Raw genomic sequence first — 17,984 nt, forward strand, 5'->3', positions numbered from 1 at the left:
TTTGATATTGGGGCTACGACGCACATTTAAAATTACGGGTATTTATTACCCATGGATAAACGGGTATGAGAATCATAAGAACGTTTTCGTACCCGTGTACCCATCGGGTCAAGGTATTTGCCCGATTACATACCCACGGGTGATACATTTATTCATACCCATACTCTAATGGAGTAAATACCCATCGGGTCTCGGGTCGCGGGTCCTCGTTGCCATCTCTATCATACTCCATGATCATCTTCATCAGTATCACTACAACGTCTTCCCCGCGGCGAGCTGTGGCCACCGGGGCATGGCCGGCCGGCTGCATGCACTCCGTGCGCGGTGCCACTGTGCCAGTGCCAGCCTTACGGGTAAGGGGGTGAATTACTACTCCTCGTGCGCGCGCAGCGACGCGGGGGGCAGGGCGCGAGCTGGGGGGGCTGCTGCCTCTGCAGCTCTGCTCTAGTTTTAACTGCCGCAGTCACGCAGACAAAAGAAAAAAAATGCAGAGCAGCTTGCACGCCACTGTTCACTGCACCGTAATCACGCCACTTTTCCCTATCATATTTTCACCTCTGCTGGTATTTATAAGACAAACTTTGATTTTACGTTTTTTTCAACCTACTTTTTTTTAGCTTTTTAAAGATAACTAGGAAGACATATAAAAAATATTATTCAGAAAGTATTTTTTATTTGTAGATATATAGTTTGGTATTTTCTAGAAAAATAAAAAAGATAGCAACAATGAATACAGGTTCTGCGATGCTGTGAGCCTGTGAATCAGCGCGGGGAGGATCCTAGGGTCCAGTCGATTAATCAGGCACGTTAAAAACAACTGGTTTGTCTAGTGTTAATTCATCCATTAATTCGATTTTCCCCTCAAGTGCTCAAATCTTTCCAGATGGGCTTAAACTATCTACTGACAACACAAGTTCAGTCAGGCTCTTTAAAATCATATGCTAATCACGTTCCCAGTACTGTACTTACTGATCTAAGTAATGCATTGTGGATTTGTCGTTCTGTATAATGTACTATATCCGGTAATTTCGGGGTAGTCAACTCAGCCGTAAGCAATGGAACTCTTTCTATATATATATGCTCCAGTTAATTTTACAGCCCAACTGGACCTAGCAAGACAATATTTTCGAAAAATTATACCCATTTGGGGTGAAAAAAATCACATGTTAATGCAACAAGTGCACTGCGTATCTCTACACATGGGGATGTAAGTACTACAGTCTATCAAGAATACATAGACAGGTTCTCAGTTTCACCAAGGACAAGTACTGCGCTATTGTCAAGTGCAGATGTACTGCTAATGATCAGCCAGAGTCTGCAGCAACTTGCATCATGGTGAACTAACACTAATCCATAGACATATACTAAGGAGAAATCTGGATCTTATTTGTTAGAGCAGGTACAATAGCAGGCTATAAGCCAGTCGTAAGAATATTTTAAACAGATAAAAAGGGAGAGAGAAGAGATGTGGGCTACTAATTTGTAACCAGCTGCACGCATACTCCTAAGACAAAATATATGTATGACATGTGGGACCATGTATTGGTGTTTTGTAGCTAGCTATTGTATGAATTGGTTATTAGATTGATTATAGATGAATTGGAACTAGTAGTTGGCTATATTATTGAACTTGCTCTTACTGGTAGCAAAGCACTTTCATCTGGTTAGCCACTTGTTTTGTGGATTAAGTGGTGAGATGCTCCTAAAAGGGTAAACAAAACTGTTAATTTGCCATGGGACTGAGTGGACTCTTCAGTTTTACCAAAAAGGTACTACTTGACTTCACTATTTTTATCACAGGATGCGTTTGAAATTTGCTCATTTATCACAAGAAACAGAATTTTTCGAGACTTTAGCTCTGAGGCATATGTGCAATTTAATAGGACTTTTTTTTAATAATTTAATGCGATATATATTGGCTCAGTTTGGTCTGGCCAATGGCAGGAGCCAGGACTCAGGACCCTCTCATGACAAACATGAATCCATATTTATCATGGCCCACAGTACAGAGACCACTGCAGGTGTGAGGACTGAAGTCTTCTACTCCCTTGTGTTGCATGACTGAAAAGAAGTTGGAAATGGCTGGAGCCTCCCCTTCACCCATTTCCTAGAACAGTGGACTGTGCTCAAGCTCAGTAGTTGTCTCTCACAATATGAAAAAATAAAACTGCAGGCACCAATAAATTTTCATTGCAGGCTTTTTACCAGCCTTTTTAGGTGAATTTATTGAGCCATTCATTCAATCATCTTCACCGCTACCATAAAGGAAAAAGGGAACTAATTTAGGTGAGATTGTCATAGGCAGATCCTACGTGTCTGTCCCTGAATAGAAGTTCAGATACTCAGATGACACGTTTTTATATTGATACTTAGGTTTGGGTCTCATGATTCTTTAATCACGAAGCACTATGCTTTCCTTCTGTCTTGTTCTCTTTAAACTGTTTGATTGGTTGTTTTACTCCTTTGTTGTAATAAGTTTATTTTTTAGTTAAAATTTATACTTGAATATAAGATTATTTTAGGACGGAGGAAACAGAAAATATATTATAGTTCAGGGATAAAACCACTTGTAATGTAAGAATTTGAATGGAATCAGCTCATTTTGCATAAAAATCAGGAAAAATGAAGTTCCCATGTTACAAATGGGGGCAATAAGAGCCAAAACAGGAAGACAAGGTCATTGAAAGGTATGATTCCATCATTAATTTAGTCATTTAAACAGATTGATGGAATAGCATGTATTGACAATAGTTATCAATGCAAATGGGAGTTCAGACAGGGACCCATTTGTTTGCACATACTTTCCACCATCTCACAATCAAGCAACACTGTTTGTTTGTCATGTGCAAAGCCATACCAAGAGTTGTACTTATGATTGGTTTCTCCTCAAAAAAATGAATTATGAGAAAAAAAAAGAGAGAAATGTAGGTCTCACAGACAACCAGTCAACACATTGATGAATCAGTAGCACACCTTTATCAGAACTCAGATGAAGGAAATAATGTCAGAATTTCTCACACCATGAATCATTTTTATATGGTGAAAGAATAAAGGAACAAAACGAAATTCTTTTTGTTGATTTCTCACATCCTCACATGTCCAATCTCCTATCCACAAAAATTTCCCTGCTTAGAGAAGGGGAAGTAGAAAAAGGATAAATAAAAGTAGGAGAAAAGGGGAAACAAAACTGCAAGAGAAAGAAGACCCCCTCCTCTCCTCAAAACACACCCTTCTCTCTTCATCATCCTGAGTTCAAGAAGCTGATACTACCTTATTGCCGCTCACTTTCATCTTGCTTGTTATGATGATGCCCGGTATGCACCACTACTTGTTACCCTGATGAGTTGTTCTCCTGAATAAACAAGCGCAAAGCAATGCCAAGTAATGTATGTACAAGTGTATCAGATTGGTGTTGTGCTTAATCTTCTCCTCTTGGAAGCAGAAGTAGAGTCCTGGCTGTTGTAATTTTTGTTGCTGTTGTTTGACTGTGATGATCCTAGTGTTGTGTCATCACTCCTAAAGCTGAAGCAAGCTGCATCCAACACGGTGTTCGGGCTGCAAGGAACTGAAGAGCCTACATTGCTGTTCCCCATCTTCTTCACTAATGCCTTCTCTAGCATCAGCTCATAGCATCTCATAACCATCTCCTGAGATGCACAAGCATAACACATTCAGAAACATTGTAAATACAATGATAGGTCGGTATGCGATTTCGACAATGCAAGAAAGGATTTACCTTATTTACAGGGATTTCAGATGCTGCAAGGGCACTGCTGAAGACAAGAAACCGATTCTCAACAAGCACTGCTAACACCACTGCGGCAGCGATCTCAGACGGCCTGAATGACAGGAACCTGGAGTCTGTAAAACCATTGCAAATACATTTCTAGTAAGTACAACTCCATCAGATGTTGCCATTGGCAATATAGGTAAATCTTGTTGATTAATTCATAGAACAATATGGCCAAACCTTTAAGAGTGCCAACTGTGAGCTCAGCGCACCACGAGGCCAGCGTGTAGCTCGGTGGCTTCCCTTCATTGAACTTGTACAGGAAGTAGCTGATGAACGAGAATGGGGTCACAGCTTGCATCCTCCAATTCAGGGCTTTCATCACAATGAGTTCCATCCTCTTAATACTCCTTGCATCCATACACTTTGCATCGTAAACCTATCATGCAACAAAGCCCGTTTTAGCACAAAACCATCGGGAGATCACTGAACAATTGTTGATTTTCAACAGACTGTAACTCGTCCTTCACCTGAAGGTCCACCGGAGGAGGGACCACAGTCTCCTCCATCTTCATAGCAAGAGATAGACAACTAACTGACAGGAACTGTTGCATCCAAGATTTGTCATGCTACAACAAGAAGAAGAAACAAAAACAACGCAATTATCACTACGGGGATTCACTATACAGTAGTAAGTAGTTAGTAGCAATGTACATATCTCAGATTCTTACAGGGAGATCAAACGAGGAGAGAAACCTATCCAGGTAGTTCACCGAGAGGTAAAGGCTGAGTGGTCCAAAGTTGTAGTAGGAATGGACCTGCAGCCCACATGAGAGAAGACAAGATCAGCACCTTGGTCAGTCTCTACTCAAAACAAATTTGTCCAGATAAAAGCAAAGCCCTCATTTTTATCTGCAATCTGGTGGTTATCGAGTTTAGCAGCAAGGCAATGCATGGAGCCAAAGCAAGATCGACACTAGAGTCAAAGATGTAACGCAAGCATGCAACAAACCTACCTAAAACCAATTATTCCATCAATAAGCAAGAAATCACCCAAAAAAATAATGTAGCTTTTTTTCTATATTTTCTTCACCTTGCAAATCCAATCAATGGCATCTTTCCTCCAAGAAGACTCCAATCCTCCAAGCTCCAGCTTCTCCAGATAACCGCTCTGAGGAAGATGGTCCATCTCCTTCTCCACCAAAAACGCCACGAACTCATCGGAGTCGACGGGAAACACGGCACCGGCACCGGAGTCGAGGAAACCAAGGCCGCACCCCACCTCCGCCACGGCCTCGTCGCCGCCCAGCCCAAGCACGCTGCTGCTGTCCTCCGCGCAGAGGAGGATGTTGGAAGCACCGAAGCCAAGAACACCCATATCAATCAAAGATCGCGCGAGACAACAGCAGCAGCAGCCTCTCCTCGCTCCCTGCACCTCCTCCTCTCCCGCTCTGCTCCTATCTCGCGTACTAGTAGTAGTATTTGGTTCAAGGACAGGTGGTGTTTCTTGTTCTTGTGGTTCTTGTTCTTGTAATCTTGTCGTTGGTCTAAAGAAAGGCTGCTTGGTGCTCTTTTGCTCTGCTGCGGCCAGCGGCCAGCGGCCTAGGGAGGCGAGAGGAGGCCAGCAATGGAGGAGGAGGAGAAGGGCCGCTCGCTTTTGGTGGTGTGGTGCCTTGGAAAGTGGCAAAGAGGGGAGGGGACAGAGACAGTGAGGTCTCCTGGGGAAGAGGAGGGGTTTTGGCTTGTTTTATGTAGTGCGAGGTGGGGAAACAGGGAGGGGCTCGACTCGTGTGCGACCGAGCGAGCACCGGTGCAACACAAACACCAGCACAGACGTGCCAACTGCCAAACACCCAAATCACAGAGTTTAATTACCTTGAAAGAAAACAGGGTTTAATTACACATGGGAGACTACCGAGGTTAACTTCTTCGGTTCGTCTGTTATTCGAATGGCTAAATTGTATATTTTAAAAAAAAACTGAGATAAAAGTTGTTTTAAAAAAATTATATTAATCTATTTTTTAAATTTTATGATAACTAATACTTAATTAATTATATGCTAATGATTATTCGTGTTTTACGTGCGCTAATTAAACCCATCGGTACAGGCACATGCGAACGAGCCCTAGTTTAAGACACTAAAACTAACTATAGTTAATGACCATGCTTGCCCGATCTGTTTAAATAATTCTAGTAGATACAACCTGATGATATGCTTAAGTTAATACTTGCATCTGGTTTTATTTTAGTGCGCACTTTCTTGCATTACCACATATATGATGGGGTTAATTTGTACATTTGCCTCTGTAAGCTGTTGCAGTATATACATATCTGTCAGGTAATTGGGATTGATGCATCCAGGAAAAAAAAACAACTAATTAATCAGGGTGTTCATGCTAGACTGTCGGACAGAAAAAAAATGATGCTTACAGGCTTACAGCTGCGTTGACCACCCTAAATTCTGTAGACGTATACATATTACAACAGATCAGTAATTACATAGCACTCTTTCTGAAAAATTCTATCTAACTCGTGGTTCCTTATTCATTTTGTCAACGAGTTCTTTGTAATACTTGTTCAAGGCGGCAATCCATTTGGATTGAGTTAAGAGATGATGCAATCTAATGCAGCAATGTGCTTAGCATCAAGATTATTCAGCTATCGGCCATGCTTGACTAATCAATTTGGCCATAGGATTCTTCCCCATCTATATGGATGGACAGAAGAGATCAGGTGAAGAAAGACACAATCGCTGCATATATATATATCACCTTGACGTTTTGGTAGCATGCAGCCCGGCCGGTGGTCCTCTGATGAATAAACCCAACACATCATTTTCTCCGTGCAGATTCACAACGCATCACATTTGCTTTCCCCCCTTTTTTCTTTTCCGTGTGCAAAATGTTACCACGATTGCAAACAGACGCTCCGGTTTGGTTAACAGTCTGAAAATTCTGAATGCGTGACGCTGCTGCTGCTCTGAAACATTTGGCTCAGCCTCCTCTTAGAATCTGAAGCGATTTAACCACAGGCAGGCGGCCCCCGGGTTGTCGCTTGCGGCGTCTCCTCCGCGATGGCGCGAGGCATCACGCTAAGGCATGAGCAGGGTCCACAAAATCGACCTAAATCAGCGTACTTATCTTTTCACTCTCGTTTATATTTATAAAAAATTAAATTTTTTATATTAAATTTAAAACTAATTTTAGGTTTTTTCATCTAATTTATTTCAGTCATTACTTTTATATTAGAATACTAAAAATGTGTATATAAATTTATAGGAAAAAACCAAACCATGATCCCCTCGATCTGTATCATGTGAAATCTGTTTTTCCTTTACCAAATGAATAACATAAACTGTTCAATTTTTTGCATCAAGTTTTAAAAACTTCAAACAACTTTTGATTTTTTTTTTACAAAACCTCTCTAGATTTTTCTTTTTGGTTTTGCTAAAATCTAAGACCGTTTCTTAAATCAAGTATCAGGACGGTGAACCCTGCGCATCCTCAGCGATTCGAGATGCAAAACCACAAGAGGGGGAGAAAGAAAGCCGTAGGCGTTTGGCACCATCGCCTTGTCCGCGACGGAGGCGCCACCACACCACTCGACGCCCTCGTCGCGTACGTCCACGCGCGAGATCGCTCGTCGCTGCCACCGCGCGCACTGCGAACGTAAAAAGGCCAACGCGAGAGCGTCCAAGCGGAAAAAGCCTGTGCCGCCGTGGCGTCACCTGTGCAGTCGACCGGTCGTGTCCGTGCTCTGCTGCTGCTGCTGCGGCTGCTCGATGGGTATAATTCCTAGTGCCGCTCACGCTATCTGCTGGTTAGTGGTTACAGCTTCACATTTTCACTGGCCTGGTCCTATCCAGGTTTACAGTATCCCCCGCGACAGGCACAATAATGTTAAATCGTGGTTTGTTTTAGAAAATATTATGATGATTCAAAAGTTTTGGAAAAGAATGGAAGAAAAATCTAAAAAAAATCATGTTGATACATTGCGATTAACATGACATGTATCATGATAATCGTGACATATCACGCCGTTGTTATACAATCCATGATTATTGATACATCGTGATTATCGTTCTAGATACCACGATTATCGTCTACACTAAAATCACAACAATAATCTCTGCATACTGCACAATAATTGCTCCTGCTGCACGGTTTGACTCCCAAAATTACGATGATTATTAAAATTTTTGAATTTGAGTGGTTTTCGTGTAATTATCGTGTCTGATAATTATAGTATCGCCGGTGTGCGGTTTTGACATATAAAACGAAACGACAAGCGAAACCTGTTCCTCTCTGCAAGAGAGTGAGAGAGGGGACAGCAGCGTGATCTGCAGAGCTGATTAACCTTGCGAGCCGGAATGAACGATTGATCATGTACGCTGGATGTAGTTTGGGTGTTGGATAGTTTTGGGGGTGGCACTGTGGCGGTCAGTTTTATGGCTCGTGACGCGGTTAATATGGTTGCAACCACCGACGTGATTGATAGTTCGCCGTCGCGGCTCGTGCTTGGCTATTGCTTCTCAGCTAGCGCAATTGGGCCACCATTTTTGTGTAAACACTCGTGAGTACCGTACTGTGATGCAACTACCATCAAACACGATGAGGTGTACCCTACCAAGAAAGGCTCCACATTCCCCTTTGAAGACGACTAGATCCATGACATGAGATTGTGTGTACATGGATACTCATAAGCAGCATCCATGAATTATTACTCGTGAGAAGCTTCAAGCGATTCAACTACCAGGTAGGACTCCGGGCAATAGAGATCATCCGGTTTGGATTAGCGATCGAATTGCATGCATTGTTGCGATCGAATTGCACACTGGTCCTTCTGTCCATTTGGAAATCAAGAGGCAAGTGAAATGCCTGGGCCTCCCATGCCATGTGCTTGTTTGCATGCAAAGATGGCTTTGACCACTATAGAGGTGAAGTTATTTCTCGTGAGGAAACGTTATATGGTGTAACCACCAGGCGAGCTTGCTGAACTTGGATGATTGGATGTAACCAAGTATATACACTAGTTCAGGTAATCTCCATCATCTGTCTAGCTATCTTACTTGCAGTAGCCGGGTAATATTGTTGCCTTTTGCTTTTGACCTTCGCATCTATTTTCTTCACTGCGGATGTTACCTGCTAATCAACAGGTATGTATCCTGCTGTATAATCCTGACATTTATCCTCCACAGAAACAATACTCTGGCCCTTTGATTCAAAGAAAATTCAATGGAGTTTTAGAGGATTTCATTCCTATAGGAATTTTTCCTACAAAACCCTTTAAATCAAAGGAATGAATCCTATGAAATTCCTATGGAATACCTCTTTTCATATAAATTTTGGAGAAAATTTAGTAAAAGGTAGAACCTCTTGGGAAAAATCATTTGTGTCTTTATCTCTCCTTAAATTCCTGTGTTTTTTCTGTGGTCCAATCAAACGGTCATTTCTACGTTTTTCTATATTTTACAATTCTCTGTTTTACACGTACATTTCTATCAAAATACTGTGTTTTTTCTATTTCTCTATTTTTTATTCTTGTGATTCAAAGGGACCCTATCCAATTGGAAAGAGCAAGTAGAGCTAGCTCTGTTCGATCAGATCATCATCATCAGCAGCAGCAGGAGCCAGCAAACGTAGGCAGGCTCCAACCCGTGACGAGAATAATGCGGTGTAGCCACCGGTAGGGATTGGCTGGGCTTCCACATTGATGCAGGGCGCACCCGCACACACCGAACACGAGCGCCGCCGTAGGTGGACGCAACATTTAGTGCTCGTGACGGGCGTAACGCGGGGCAGCAACCCGTCGACCTGGTCGTCATCTAATTTTGGCACTTTTAAGCATGCTCAGTAAAGCCTTAGATTACGAGAAGTAACCGTTGAGAAATTTACAAATATTGGGTTTCTAGTCTATTACTTCTAATTTATTTTTTTGGATTTCTACGATTTTAAATTCTTAGAAGCTGTCTATTTTATAGAACTTATGATATTTGAAGATTTTGTGAGACGTAACTACCAGAAACTCCGATCAAACGTGTCCTTAGCCGGCGAAAGTGGAGTACTTTGCCGTTGTTGCCTTGTTGGTTCACAGCGAGGTCGGTCGCCCACCGTGTGAAGTGAACTCCAACATGTGCTTGGTTGGTGCCCCTTGCAGCAGCAGCAGCAACGTGCGTCCTCCTCTCGCGACGCGGCGTGCGAGATCAGCCGCGGCCCGTGCCCGCGTGTAGTGTAACACGGGCCGCGGCCCATCACGCGCGGCTCGGTGAAACGCACGGCCCGCGAGATACCGCGCGCCGAGGCGTTTGGTGCAAGGGGTTCGTCGCGGTTTCGGCGATTCTGCCCGCGTGCGCGCATCACACTCTCTCTCTCTCTCGGTGATTCCTCCGCCGCCTCCCTGCGCGGCGAGGCGCCACGCCACCGCCATGGGGAAGCGCGCCAGGCTCCGGCTTCGGCTCGTCCGCGCCCTCGCCACCGTCGCCGCGGCCGCATCGTCTGCGGCGTCGCGGGCCCCGAGACAGGCGGGGCCCTACCTGGCCGTGCTCCACCGACGCGGGAGGGCGGAGGCGGTGGGGTGCCTCAACCGGCACCTCCGCCTGCTCCCGCTGGAGGAGGCGTGCTCCCTCCTCGACGCGCTCCCGTCCGTGCGCGACGCCGTCTCCTACAACACCGTGCTCACTGCCCTGTGCCGCCGTGGCCAGCACGGCCGCGCCTCCGCGCTGCTCAGCGCCATGTCCCGTGAGCCCCGCCCGGCCTGCCGCCCCAACGCCGTCTCATACACCGTACTCATGCGCGCGCTTTGCGCCGACCGACGCGCGGACGAGGCCGTCGGGCTGCTGCGGGCGATGCAGTCGGGCGGTGTCCGTGCCGACGTGGTCACCTATGGCACTCTCGTCCGTGGACTGTGTGACGCAGGGGAAGTTGACAAGGCCGCGCAGCTGATGGGTGAGATGTGTGAAAGTGGTATCGAGCCCAACGTGGTCGTGTACAGTTCTTTGCTCCAAGGGTATTGCTCATCTGGGCGGTGGGATGATGTAGGAAAGGTGTTTGAGGAAATGTCCAAGAAGGGCATAGAGCCAGATGTGGTCATGTACACTGGCTTGATCGATAGGCTTTCTAAAGAGGGAAAGGTAAAGAAGGCATACGGGATGATGGACATGATGGTGAAGAGGGGGTTGGAGCCAAATGTAGTGACATACAATGTGCTGATCAATTGCATGTGCAAGGAAGGGTCAGTGAAGGAGGCAGTCAGTGTGTTCAAGAAGATGGTGGAGAAGGGAGTGGCACCGGATGTTGTGACATATAACACACTGATCAAAGGGCTCTCAGATGTGCTTGAGATGGATGAAGCAATGGGGTTGCTTGAAGAGATGATTCAAGGTGAAAATATGGTTGAACCTGATGTGGTACCATTCAACTCGGTTATACAGGGACTCTGTAATATTGGTAGTATGAGACAAGCGTTCCAAGTCCGTGCCATGATGGAAGATAGTGGGTGTACGGTTAACTTGGTAACATACAATCTGCTGATTGGTGGACTCCTTAGAGTCCACAAGATAAAGGAGGCTATGGAGCTGTTGGATGAGATGACTAGTATTGGGCTAGAGCCTGATTCATTCACCTATAGAATATTGATAAAGGGTTTCTGCAAAATGTGGCAAGTTGACCGTGCACAAGGATTTTTGTCTACAATGAGAAATTGTGGGATAGAGCCTGAGCTATTTCACTATATTCCTTTGCTTCAAGCTATGTGTGAACAAGGCATGATGGGGAGAGCACGGAACTTGTTCAATGAAATGGACAAGAACTTCGCGCTAGATGTTGTTGCATATAGCACTATGATCCATGGTGCTTGCAAAACAGGGGACTTGAAAACTGCAAAAGAGTTGCTTAAGAGCATGGTTGATGAGAGAGTGACTCCTGATGCTGTCACATATGCCATACTAATCAATATGTTTGCAAAATCTGGAGACATGGAGGAAGCAAATGGTGTGTTTAAACAGATGACTGAAAGTGGCTTTGTGCCTGATGTTGCTGTATTTGATTCACTGATCCAAGGTTATAGCACAAAAGGAGAGATGAACAAGGTTCTCGAGTTAATTCATAAAATGATAGCAAAGAATATAGCTATTGATTCAAAAATTGTTTCGACTATTACCACTTCTCTGGCTGCAAGCAATGAAGGCAAAGCATTGTTGCAGGGCTTGCCTGATTTCAGTGCAGAAATATCAAAAGGCAACATCATATCACCCCAAGAGTTAATGAAAATGTTACATAATGTGTGCCCCCAAACAACTTGAACCCGGTGTTGCTCTGTGAGCCTCTTTCAGGTGCTTATGTGCAGGTAACCTTCATTCCTTCATATTCAATATCTGCCTATAGCCTATACATTGTTTTGTCCATTCCCAAAGCATAGGTATTGTATTGCTTTGACTTCACACATTAAATTTGGCAAATATTTTACACAGTTATTGCGTGTCATGAGTCCATTTTCCTCGTGGTATGTTCTTAGGTGGTGTTTGTTTCTAGGGGCTAAAGTTTAGCCACTAGTCACATCGAATGTTTAGATACTTATTATAAATAGTAAACGTAGTCTATAAATAAAACCCATGTATAATCTTGGACTAATTTGCGAGACGAATCTAATGAGCCTAATTAATCCATGATTAGCCTATGTTATGCTACAGTAAATATTTGCTAATTATGGATTAATTAGGCTGAAAAAATTCGTCTCGCGGATTAGCTCTCATTTATGAAATTAGTTTTTTTGATTATTCTATATTTAATATTTCAAATTAGTGTCCAAACATCCGATATGATATGAGGCTAAAAAGTTTAGCCCCATCTAAACAACCCCTTAATATAGTCTTTGCTTCTCTGTATCATGGAGGCGACATCATTAAAATCTGTCAGCATTCAACGATTACACATGAGAGACTAGACTAGATTTGGGTACATTTGTCGGATCGTTTATAGCTGGAGTCTTCGAAATTCATAGAAAATTTGACGATTTGCCACTCTTTAGATTGCCATCTGCCACCTCGTGGAAATGACACATGGGACCCTCTAAGTTAATGATGTATGGGTTAGGATGGCAAATCATCAAATTCTCAATCTAAAGAGTGGAAAATCATCAATTTTGGGATAAGGATATAAGCATATATCAATTTGCAAGTATTTATGGTAAAGGAAATGAAAGCTAAACATTGTATTCACTCATTTCAAACATTACCTCATTTGAAACCTGCAATAAGCAATGCACTGCATTTGGGATGAGGACATAATGACAGCAGGCCATTTTCGTGTATCCAGGAGACAGGAAATCCATGTCCAGCAAGCATAAGATGGGCATGATCACTGACAATATTGTTGACTATTGAAGGGCTAGCAATCAAGCACAATAGCATCAAGGCCAAGAATCAACGAACTTGACAGTTGCCATTCAAACTCGATAACGACATGCTACTGACATCTCCAAGCTCTCCACTAATCATCTATCCCAGATCGTCTTTATGTCCAAATGCCGAAATTTGCAATTGTGGGGAAAAAAAAGAGAGAAAAGAAGCCAACGACAGTGCTTTGCACATTGTTCAGCGATGTATATTGCAACACATCTCCGAGACTCCGACCGATTTCACCCTGAAGGAGAAGAAACATTTGCTGCACAGGTTTCACCGAACCGACAAAAACCACTCGATTTTTCTCGAAAGTTGAAGGTTTTGAGCTTGCTCGAGTTGACAAACAACTCGGTAAACCGGTCAAATTAAAAAAAATCAAAATTTAAAATTTTTATTAAATGGTTCGACTCTCATGGGTTTTGAACGGTTTCCACTTAAGATGACGAAACGGCACTAAAAACATCAGGTCAAAACTGGCACGTGTCACGCGCTGGGCAGTTGCTAGCAGTAGTAGTAATTCCCAAATATTTTCACGAGCTATCGCATCGACCTGTCCTCCTCGGCTGATCGCCTCCGCGTCCGCAAGCTGTTCATTTCTCTCTCGAATCTCGATCGGGGAGGAGCAGCAGCAGCAGCAGCCATGGATCCCAAGCCGGACGCCGAGGCACCGACGGAGGCGGCGGCGCCGTCGGGGCACGCGGCGTACCCGCGGCTGTCCCCGGAGGACGTCGCGCCGCCGCCGCCGCCCGTCGTGCCGGCGGCCGTCTCCGCCAACCCCTACGTGCTCTCCGCCCCGTCCGCGCAGCCGCCCGCCAAGAGTCGGTACCACCAACCCCTCCACCTCCACCTCCTCCTCCTCGCCGTCGCTGCTCCGGTTCTTGAGACGATCCAGGCCGCCGCGCTGACCGTCTCGGGTTTTGTTTGCCTCCTCGGCTCCGTCGCCGCAGGCGCCAGGGAGAATCTGCGGGAGAAGCTCGACGAGGTGGGGAAGAGGTTCGGCGACGCCGCGCGCAAGACCGAGGGTATCGTCGGCGACATCTGGCAGCACCGTGAGTGCCCCCCCAAACTTCACACCCACCCATGATCAAATCAAGCAACTGTTCTTGATCCATACCATCCAATCGATCACTTTCTCCGTGTCAGAGACACTAATCCTGCCTACCAATTTGTTTCAAAAACACCACCGATTCTGCTACCAACTTGTTTCAGCAATTCTTTGTTTCACAACACCATTTTGGATTGGGAATTCTGCCTTATACTTTTCAGTGAAAACCGGGCCTAGCATTGCTGATACTGCAATGGGGAGGATTGCTCAGATATCGAAGGTGATAGCTGAAGGTGGATACGACAAGGTGTTCCACCAGACGTTCGAGTGCCTGCCTGATGAGAAGCTCAAGAAGGCCTACGCATGCTACTTGTCAACCTCTCATGGTCCGATCATGGGCGTCTTGTACATCTCCACTGCCAAGCTTGCATTTTGCAGTGACAGTCCTGTGGCATATGTCACTGAGGATAATATGACCCAATCTTCCATTTACAAGGTAAAGTCGATTTATTCCCCCCCCCCCCCCCTTTTTTTTTGTCCTCTAGCATGTGCAAATTGCAATTTGTCCTATTTTCTTTTGAGTTTGGACTAAAATGAGCAGCAGACATAGCATCATGCGCTCCAATCATCAGATGTCATATGCTGTATAAACCAAGATCATATGATCTGTAATGGCTTGCTGATCTTTCAGGTTCTTGATTTCATAGAAACTATTTCATCGAAGTTATGTGTTGATACTTGATTTGTACCATGTATGCTACCAAGTACCAAGGGGTGAAAGTCAAACGATGTATTTGCAAACGAAAAACAATTTGTGAATAAAACTTTTATATATATGTTCTTAGTGATCTAAAAACAAAAGCTGGAGAATAAAATACGATGAAAAACCCTTAAAATTAACTCTAAATTTAAGGTTGAAAATTCAAATTTTAGCTTATAAGTATAAGCATAAGCGAAAATATGAGGCTGCAAATTGCTATATCAACTTTGTGACAACATACTAATTTCGAGCATGGGAGATAATAATTCTGTGCGATTTGTAAGAGTTCGCATCAAAGTACACCTGATCATATATGCATATGTGTTACTCCTACAGGTAGTTGTACCAGTTGCTCAGCTAAGATCAGTTACTCCAACAGCAAGCCAGCAGAACCCTGCAGAGAGGTACATCCAGGTGGTTTCTGTCGACAACCATGAGTTCTGGTTCATGGGCTTCGTCAACTACGACGGGGCGGTGAAGAGCCTCCAGGAGACCGTTCATGGCGCCGCCTAGGCTTCACTTCGGCATTACGTGTAGTGGTGCATCCATCGTCATCTTCGATCACCGGGAATTCGGCTGCGCCTGTGTTCAATTGTCTATACAGATCGCTCTTGGTCCTGTGTGTGTGTTAAATTGTCTATACAGATCGCTCCTGTGCTTTGTATATTAGCTGAAATTTGTGTTATTTTGTATGCATTCGTGTTGTAGTGTGTGGATTGGCTGTGTAGATATTGGATTAGCTGTTGGCTTTGATCTCTACCAAAGCATTTCTGTTTGTTGCTCCCGTTGTGCAACCACACGATGATGACTACTATTGAATATTATTTGGCATTCCTAGATCTATGTTCATGATGAGAAGAGCCTTAAGTGATACTGTGAATCTCGTACGGTCTTGTAAAGTCCTGTTTAGCTCATGTTAAAAGTGCTGGAATAGCAAAAGAAAGAAAGGATGTCGTTTGAACTGTGACTAAACCAAATTTTGTAACCCAAGTTCTCACCCTTTGATTACCGCGAGTGACGGGGTGATCGTTTGACTTTTTCGAGCAAAAAAAACTAAATGATATATTTATAAATAAAAATAATTTATGAATAAAACTTTTATATACGTGTTCTTAGCGATCTAAAAGTAAAGAACAAAAAATAAACTACGATGAAAAACTCAAAATCAACTCCAAATTTAAGGTTGAAAATTTAAATTTTGGTTTATATATAGGGAAATGCTACGGGACGGGGGTCCGTTCCGACAGACCCCGCGTAGCCGCGCCTGCGCCGCCGCACCTCCCCCCTTCCTCACGACCTCCCCGTCAGCACCCCTGCGCCCACGCCGCCGCCCCTTCCCTCTTCCTCCCGACCTCCCCGCCGGCAACAACCTCGACAACGGAGACGATGGGTGGCGGCGGCTCGATGGCGAGCAACGGGGCAGCTGGATCCGGCCGTTGGCTATGGAGACGGCGACGGGCCAACGACAGCGGCGCGGCGAGCTCGACAGGAACGACGGGGCGACAGGCAGCTGGATCCAAGGCGGTTGGATCTAGAGCGGCCGGACGAGCTCGGCGATGGCGGCACGACGTGCTCGGCGACAGTGGCGCAGTGAGCTCGGCGATGGCGAAGACGAGGTTGGCGATAACGAGGATTCGATACCGGTGATATGATACTGTTCATGATACCACTAGTACTAGATATGATGATACATATGAGGTACCATGTTACTTAAAAGGTACTATAACTAATATATTTGAGGTATCATGTTATCTGGAAAGTACCATGTAATACCGTACCGTAGCAGCTCTTTATATATAAACATATGGATAAGCGAAAAATGAGGCTGACAGTGAATTTCCCTGTCATATTATAACATACTGTACAAAGGAACAACAAACAATGTCGCGCTGCCAATATTTGGTTTGGGTCGAGACTTTTAACAAACATCACCTTACAGACTTCTGATAGGTTAGAGACAACACAGACCGGAACGGAGACACCAGATTCATCATTCACCAGAAAAAAAAAGGTTAATGGACCATCTTGTTGCTGAGTAAAGGTAATTTAATCTGGGTAAAAATTAAACGAAGTATCCCAAGTAGCGAAAAAAATATATCCGGATAGTACTGTGAATCAATCTAGAACAGCGGTCCTTTTACTTCTGTTATTGCTTATATAAGCCAAAATTTTAATTTTCAATTTTAAATTTAAAGTTGAGGCTTTTTTCATCGTACTTTATTTTTCAGCCAGAACTTTTAGACCGCTAAATTATTTTTATTTGTAGATGCAGTTTGGTTTTTTCGCTAATAGGCCAAACGATGTGTATTAGTGTATAGCTTACATAGATGTTCATAACAGGAATGAACGCTAACGGCACAAGGCACCAATCATTTATTCCACAAATTAGCATAAGTGGCTAGAATCCTTGCAGCTATCACATATAAACCGCAATGCTTCATAAATTTTTTACAGCTTCAGATTCTATCCATTTGCCTAGTACCACAGTGCTCCAGACAGGCATTTTGGAAATACATGGCATTCTTGAGATATTACAAGATATAGCATACTCCGCATTACATATAGGTGAGTCAAGCAACAAATGGCATAAAAAACTAAGAAACTGCACAAGAAGTTATAAGCTTCAAAAGGAAACTAAAATAAAGATAACATGTATTGGATTCCATGAAGCTAAGAAACAAACCAAGATAGATCATTGAAAAGTCTGCTTTAGAATTTTATGCTTCAAATTAGGGGACTAAATTGAAGATAACATAATTAATAGAACATTGAATAAACTACAAATAATCACGATGAATAAATCAAATAAATCAATATGACCTTCCAAGGCCTCAGCCTAAAACATGCCACCCCATCTTTTCACTTCTGTTTATACTTATAAATCAAATTTTAAATTTTCAACCATAAATTTATGGTAGAATTCAAGGATTTTTTATCTTAGTTTATTTTTCATTTTTCAGTCTTGACTTTTACTACCTGTCCCCCCAAATAAGGTAATTTTTAGCCATTAGAGTTTATCACAAAATAAGTTCTTTTTTGAGTAATCATTGAA

At 43.7% G+C, this 17,984-nt stretch overlaps 3 protein-coding genes across 4 annotated transcripts; 2 read left to right on the forward strand and 1 right to left on the reverse strand.

Moving 5' to 3' along the window:
• Nucleotides 1-2,913: 2,913 nt before the first annotated feature.
• LOC102716230 (cyclin-D2-2-like) lies at nucleotides 2,914-5,433 on the reverse strand. The gene is made up of 6 exons (XM_006657909.3): nucleotides 4,824-5,433; nucleotides 4,462-4,548; nucleotides 4,261-4,359; nucleotides 3,971-4,169; nucleotides 3,737-3,861; nucleotides 2,914-3,647 (listed from the first exon to the last, which is right to left on the reverse strand). Exons 1-6 carry the CDS (start codon nucleotides 5,106-5,108, stop codon nucleotides 3,402-3,404), a joined length of 1,041 nt encoding a protein of 346 aa, XP_006657972.1. The 5' UTR covers nucleotides 5,109-5,433; the 3' UTR covers nucleotides 2,914-3,401.
• Nucleotides 5,434-10,154: 4,721 nt separating this feature from the next.
• LOC102713106 (pentatricopeptide repeat-containing protein At4g28010-like) lies at nucleotides 10,155-13,483 on the forward strand. Its single transcript, XM_040526094.1, has 2 exons — nucleotides 10,155-12,073; nucleotides 13,042-13,483. Exon 1 carries the CDS (start codon nucleotides 10,155-10,157, stop codon nucleotides 12,027-12,029), a length of 1,875 nt encoding a protein of 624 aa, XP_040382028.1. The 3' UTR covers nucleotides 12,030-12,073; nucleotides 13,042-13,483.
• A 138-nt stretch (nucleotides 13,484-13,621) lies between these two features.
• On the forward strand, nucleotides 13,622-15,717 carry LOC102713384 (GEM-like protein 1). Of its 2 annotated transcripts, XM_040526096.1 has the most exons (4): nucleotides 13,629-13,945; nucleotides 14,075-14,176; nucleotides 14,394-14,668; nucleotides 15,269-15,717. In XM_040526096.1, the coding sequence occupies exons 1-4, from the start codon at nucleotides 13,768-13,770 to the stop codon at nucleotides 15,443-15,445; spliced, it is 732 nt and encodes a 243-aa protein (XP_040382030.1). In that variant the 5' UTR covers nucleotides 13,629-13,767; the 3' UTR covers nucleotides 15,446-15,717. The 2 variants fall into 2 exon arrangements, with proteins under 2 accessions (XP_040382029.1, XP_040382030.1); XM_040526095.1 differs by having other exon boundaries at nucleotides 13,622-14,176.
• Nucleotides 15,718-17,984: the final 2,267 nt, after the last annotated feature.

The sequence above is a fragment of the Oryza brachyantha genome, chromosome 7 (genome assembly GCF_000231095.2).
Source record: "Oryza brachyantha chromosome 7, ObraRS2, whole genome shotgun sequence".
Taxonomy (NCBI): domain Eukaryota; kingdom Viridiplantae; phylum Streptophyta; class Magnoliopsida; order Poales; family Poaceae; genus Oryza; species Oryza brachyantha.

What these genes read in the sequence shown, in the direction of transcription:
- LOC102716230 (XM_006657909.3), bottom strand. Translation starts at nt 5,108, where the DNA reads ATGGGTGTTCTTGGCTTCGGTGCTTCCAACATCCTCCTCTGCGCGGAG. An exon ending in TCTCCTCGTTTGATCTCCCT is followed by an intron (nt 4,360 to 4,461) that starts GTAAGAATCTGA and finishes TTCTTGTTGTAG; the next exon opens with CATGACAAATCTTGGATGCA. An exon ending in CACAGTTGGCACTCTTAAAG is followed by an intron (nt 3,862 to 3,970) that starts GTTTGGCCATAT and finishes ATGGTTTTACAG; the next exon opens with ACTCCAGGTTCCTGTCATTC.
- LOC102713106 (XM_040526094.1), top strand. Translation starts at nt 10,155, where the DNA reads ATGGGGAAGCGCGCCAGGCTCCGGCTTCGGCTCGTCCGCGCCCTCGCC.
- LOC102713384 (XM_040526095.1), top strand. Translation starts at nt 13,768, where the DNA reads ATGGATCCCAAGCCGGACGCCGAGGCACCGACGGAGGCGGCGGCGCCG. An exon ending in CGGCGACATCTGGCAGCACC is followed by an intron (nt 14,177 to 14,393) that starts GTGAGTGCCCCC and finishes TATACTTTTCAG; the next exon opens with TGAAAACCGGGCCTAGCATT. An exon ending in CCCAATCTTCCATTTACAAG is followed by an intron (nt 14,669 to 15,268) that starts GTAAAGTCGATT and finishes TTACTCCTACAG; the next exon opens with GTAGTTGTACCAGTTGCTCA.